General features: G+C 35.6%; 1 protein-coding gene across 1 annotated transcript; it reads left to right on the top strand.

Annotated features, from left to right (window-relative positions):
- Positions 1-1,143: 1,143 nt before the first annotated feature.
- LOC142532407 (uncharacterized) lies at positions 1,144-4,233 on the top strand. Its single transcript, XM_075638715.1, has 2 exons — positions 1,144-1,320; positions 2,684-4,233. The coding sequence occupies exon 2, from the start codon at positions 3,163-3,165 to the stop codon at positions 4,231-4,233; it is 1,071 nt and encodes a 356-aa protein (XP_075494830.1). The 5' UTR covers positions 1,144-1,320; positions 2,684-3,162.
- Positions 4,234-6,206: the final 1,973 nt, after the last annotated feature.

Genomic DNA, 6,206 nt, shown 5'->3' with positions numbered 1-6,206 from the left:
CGACGCATACCTTATGGTACTTTTTGTATATTCAAGGACTTTATATATGCAGCTTGTATGGGTATACATATAATGTATAATGCCATAATCAAATAAAATCGTAAAATATTATAAAAATAAAGATTGTTTTTGTAAGGCCCTGTAATTAATTATCCGGTAATTTGGCATAATTAGAATAATTATTGAGTTGCAAATTAAAATAATTATTTATGCCAAATAAATTCTAGAAGTGTGTTAAAAAATGTATTTTAGAATATCGGAGTTAAAACGATATAAAAAAAATACATATAGAGTTTAAATAACACACGAGAGCAAAATAAATTCAGACCGGGATAAATGAGCTTGAGTTACTATTTGAGTAACCAAATATACAATATATATATATATACATATACATACACACAACTTACCTTTAAAAGAAGGAAAAAGGAAAGAGAGAAGAAGAAAACCCATTTCCCTCAACCCAATTTCCGCAACACATGTAGCAGCTGCGGGAAAGTTGCGATATCTCCTCCGTCCGGTGTCCAAATCTCAATCGGTCTAAAGGGGTGTCTTTCTAACATCCTAGGCTTCGATTCAAGTTAGAAATCGCGAAGTTTGAGCAAAGATTTGGGTAGATCAAAGCTGCTCTTCCGGTGCTCTAGTTTCTGCGCGAATTCTTCCGGTTTTGGGGTGAGAGTTTTGGTGTTGCTGCGATTTTTACAATTTGAATTTGTAGAAATGACTTAAAAAAAACTTTTAGCTCTGTTTGTTAGCTTTCTATAGCCGCTAGAATCATCAAATTTGGATAAGAAACGGAATTGATATGATTTTTCAACCAAAATGTGTCAAATCGAATTCTGAAATGGTGCTGTGCAGGACAACTACTGTAATTCGAGTTTTTGTCAATTAAGCGCTCAGATTCTGGACTTGTGATTCAAAAGAAAGTTGTAGAGGTATGTGTTATCTTTGTAATGATATAAGATTCGTTAAATTCCATTAAGAATTGAGCAAGTTATGCTCATTTTTCCAAAAATTGCTCAGTAGGAGAATTCTGTCCGAAAATCTGTTGAGTGGTAGTGTGTTCTTGAAAATTTTGGGATTAATCTACTGAGATTTGAAAGATGGTTTCTTCTAAAAAAAGTTAGATATTCAAGTTTTCTTTCATTTCCAATTGGCGGATATTGATTTGAGTTAATATTGAGCGAGATACGAATTTTATACTCTTTTGTGCCAAATTGGACATTGGTATGGAATGTAGTTCATGATCGGTTTTTTGTTGCTTTGTTTAGGCCAAGGGTCTTGAAGTGAAGTTGTTATTGGATTGTCAAGTTGGTATAGGTATGTTACAGCTCGGTAACATACGACGGTAAAACATAAATTATGTTTAATTGTCATTCTGTGTTACATTGATCGGGTGTATGACTTGTTGGCTGTTGGAAATTGTTAAATGCCTTCGTTGAGATTTATGTTTATTATTGTGGCATATTATTGGCATTTAGCATCGGGCATACTGTTATGACATTCATGTTAAGCCCTATCGTTCTTGTTAGCCCATTGTTGATATCCGTTGTTATCTGGCACTGTTGTTTATCTCAGGATCATTGTGTGGCTGATAGGCCTATACACATGAGACCGTAGATGTGATTGAACAATTCCGTGGTTAGTGCAGCCTTTTGAGGTGAGTGCTGGGATTGTGTCATCTAGTTCGTTTTGTTGTGCCATCCTGTTATATCGTATCAGCTGTATGGAGGCCGAGTCAGAGGTGTTATTCAGCACATCTTGGCATACCTCGCATACTTTGCAGGGCGGTTTAGCTGCATGACGATGTAGCTCCCCTGTGTTGTTGCTCGAGCATTATTCCAGTTGTTATCGTACCGTTTGTTGGCTCCTGTTATCCCGATTATTCGTTGAGCCTTTCATGCATTGCATATTACATTTCATTATATGATTATGCATGATTTATGTTATTGTTGTTATTGTTGAACTGTTTCATACCAGAATCCTAACCTCAGTTGTTTACTGGGGGGCTGCTGTGGTTGCTATTGGGCACCATGGTAGATCTCCCGAGTCGTTTTGCAGTATCAGGCCGAGGTTCCGCCAGTGGAGCTCGGATTGAGGTTGGATTGCTTGGTTCTGTTCAGTGGAGTCTCCCAGATAGTCTATATGTATGTCTTGAGTTTGTTTCAGACTTGTATTGTACTTTATTTGCCGGGGAGATGCCCCATGTATCTGTAGTAGTATTGATTGCTTTGTGATGTTCTGAGTCGACTCTGTGATATTTATGATCTGGTGAGTATTTGGTAAGTTTTAATTTCTGTTTAGTCCTGGCCAGTGCGGCTATAGGTTGTTGTATATTTTGATATAAATTGCTGCTTGAGTTTTTCGGGATGTCCTATTTACGGGGAGGTCATGCCGAAATTTTTCTAGGCCCTGAGGTCCGTTTTAAAGTATTTTAAACCTTTTTCCGCTGCAGTTTTAATTCAAACCATTATTGTTTGATCATTAATTGTCATTAGAGTAAATGAGCCTCACATCTTAGTATCAGAGCGTAAACTGGGATACGCTCGAACTAGAGTCTAGGACACTTGAGTCTTGGCACTAAAATGGTTGTTGCGCCTGTGTATGCTACTTGACAACATGCTTATGTGATTATATGATTTGTTTACTTTCATTCTAATTGTTTTGGTGTTTTATCGTATAGAATGGAAGGAGGTGGAGAAATTCCTGTTGATGAGATTCCTTTAGCTCGAGGTCGAGGTCGTGGTCGAGGTCGTGGACGTGGTAGACCTCGTGTCCGTGTTGTTGATGATACTTTTGTTGAGCAAGCTGCTGATCATCTAGAGCAGCTTAGGATGGATGAGTTAGTTGCGCGTTTCCATTCTATGCATCCTCCTCGATTCAGTGGTTCAGAGGGAGCTGAGAAAGCTGAGTTATGGATTTCTGAGATTGATGAATTGTTTGATTTAATTGAGTATCCTCCAAAGTGTCGATTGAGATTAGCTTGTGTATCAGTTGAAAGATCGTGCTAAAATGTGGTGGTCTACTACATTGATGACCTTAGATGCTCAGAGGATCATTCCATCGTGGGATATATTCAAGTTGAAGTTTAAGGAGTGTTACTGTCCTCCATCATTCTACAGTTCTAAGGCTTCAGAGTTTCATCACCTGAAATAAGGCGATATGTCAGTGGCGGATTATGCAGATACTTTTTATGCTATGCTGAGATATGCTCCTCATGTGGCTGCAAGTCAGGTTGCGGTTGTTGAAAGTTTCATTGAAGGATTGAACGATCATCTGCACCCTTTTGTTTCTACCGGTAAGCCACTGAATTATCTTGAAGCAGTGGAAATAGCAAAAAGGGCTGAAGCTAGTCTTAAGAGGAGTGGCAATCGAGTTCCTACCCAACATCATCAGTCGGGAAGGCAACAATTCAGTACATCTGGTTCTGCATCTCTTCGTCCACGTGGAAAACAATTTAAGAAGCCTGGTTTTAGTTCTTCGAGTTCAGGGAACCGTGGTGGATATCGTTACAGTGGACCTTATTGTGATCACTGTGGGGGCAAGCATTCCAGTAATCAGTGTGTTGGAGTTCAAGGGGTTTGTAATAATTGTGGTCGACCGGGTCATTTTTCTAGAGTTTGTCCTAGTAAGACGGGGAAATCAGCCCAGGCAGGTAGTGGAGCTCAAGGTAATAGAATTCCAGCTGCGTCCCAGACTTCCCATCAGCCTAGTCGCCCTTCGCATCAGAGCAGAGGGCAAGGTGGTCAACAGAATCAGTCATCTGCTCATGTATTTGCCTTGACTGAGGATGAGGCTCAGGCAGCTCCAGGTACTGTAATTACTGGTTATTGTACTCTATGTGGTTTTATAGCACGAGTGTTATTTGATACTGGAGCATTTCATTCTTTTGTTTCTCATGCATTCGTTGTTTCGCATGATCTTCGCATCACTAGTATGAATTCCAATCTATCTGTTGTTACTCCGATGGGCAAAATGATTATCACTGATAATTTGGTGTTCAATGCGGTTTTGTTTCACGATGAAAATGTTTTATATCTGAATCTCATAGTTCTACCTATGCATGACTTTGATTGCATCGTTGGTATGGATGTTTTGACTGCAAATCGTGCCACTGTTGACTGTTATCGAGGAATAGTTCGTTTCAGACCTAGCTTTGCTCCTAAATGGAATTTCTATGGCTGTGATTCTCAAGCCAAGATTCCTCTAGTTTCTGCCATTGAGATGAATTGATTGTTAGATTCTGGTCATGAAGGTTTTCTGGTTTATGCTATTGATCTATCGCAAGATGAGCGACGGATTTCTGATATTCCTGTAGTCTATGAGTTTCCCGATGTGTTTCCAGAAGAGATTCCTGGCTTTCCACCAGAACGAGAAGTTGAGTTCAGTATCGAAACCCTTTCTCTCTCCACTGTTTTTAATGTACATTGTTGAAGCATATTATGTGTTTTTCAAATACCAAAATATTGCATACCCAGTATTTGATAAAATGGTTTGACCAAAATATTTTTACTCATTCAACTTGCATATATTTTAAATACTTTACAAAAAATATTTAATCGATTTCTACAAAGGATTATTTTGAATGTCTTCCGCTTGATTTGAAGACCAAACTCGATTTAATTCATCGGTGTTCAATATTTCAAGAACTGAGCTATTGTAACTCGACGATGATCCCCCTAATCAATCCTGTCAGACACGCAACTATATAATTTTTTTAATATGGCATGCATTTTATTGAGGTAGTGAGTGGAGTAATCGAAACAAGGTGTTTGAGCTACTGTACAATTTAAAATGATTTGAGTTGCATCATTACCATCAACTATAACTTTTAGTAAAACAGTAAACTCTCGTTCCTATACAACTAAAAATTAAAAATTCGAGAACTAAAAGTTTTAAATTTTCATTTAATTAATTGTATAAAATATTTAAAAATTCTTCCTATATAAAAATATTTCATGCAAACTTTTGTGATTCATCCAAAAGCTCTTTATAAGTTCCTCTTCATAGAAGATTTTCATGTTAGCTTACATTTGGATTGATGAAAAAATTTTAGATTGATATTTGTCACGAAAAACTATATATATATTTTTGAATTATTTATTTAACATGAGATTGAACATACGTCCTTGCGCTATGAGTACTGTTGCTAACTCGATTTATATTTAAACATATAGAAAATTAAAAATAATAAATTTGAATTTTTTTATTTGCAAATCTCTTTCATCCAAACATATTGGTTCAAAGTGGGGAGTCACCTAACCTGAGAACCCGTTAAAAATGTGTTACTGAATATTAAAATGTTACGTGACTTTGTTTTCGTATATATTTAAGAAATTTCAAAGATTTGTGTTCGCAAGTTGCGACTGCAGGGATAATTTGGCCACTGATATGTGTTTTTTTTTATAACTTTTGGTGGCCAACCAGAAAAGGAGAAGCAGAAGATTTATTTGAAATAAACTATCAAATAATTATAAACCACATGTATTTCTCAATAGGTGTCATTATAATTATACAATTTGACAATTTGTTACCTTTTGTTACACTTGCACAAGGTTTTTTCCCAGCCATGCAATATATATATATATATATTAAAATATAATATAACGAAAAAAAATTATAATTTTGATAATATTTACTTAACATTTTTTTACAATTTGATTATGTCTCGTAAAATTTCACTATTTGTATGGACTGTTCATATATGTTGTCCACCCACCATGTTCATTTATGTGAGTATGATTGAGGTGAGTGACATTCACGTATTGGATATGAAGAAGTATATCAAAATTGTGTATCTAATAAGTGAGTGTCATCTCAACGGTGAAAATAATTAATACATATATGTATATATATATATATATATATGTATGTATGTAAAATATTTTACATGAATTATCTCATCTGGTCTCTTGATTCGGTTCTGAATTTTTTTTTGATCTCTAATATTTATATCGTTTTCAATAAAAACACATCTTGTATGGTTATTTAAGAAAAATAAAAGGATTTGAAGTAGTTTAAATAGTTTTGAATTAATCATGACATAGACATCATGTTCGTGCAAACATTAATTGGATTAAAACATCATTTATTTTATTTCAATTCAATTTTATAATTCATAGTTCGAGCTCGATTTTGAAATAATTTTTGTTAACCTTATCTTGAAGCTCGAAGCATCAGAACTTTATTCACAATAAGAAATTTGG

The sequence above is a fragment of the Primulina tabacum genome, chromosome 18, assembly GCF_025594145.1.
Source record: "Primulina tabacum isolate GXHZ01 chromosome 18, ASM2559414v2, whole genome shotgun sequence".
Classification (NCBI taxonomy): Eukaryota; Viridiplantae; Streptophyta; class Magnoliopsida; order Lamiales; family Gesneriaceae; genus Primulina; species Primulina tabacum.
The sequence above is the reverse complement of the archived record's forward strand: the minus strand, read 5'-3'. Positions and strand labels throughout refer to the sequence as shown.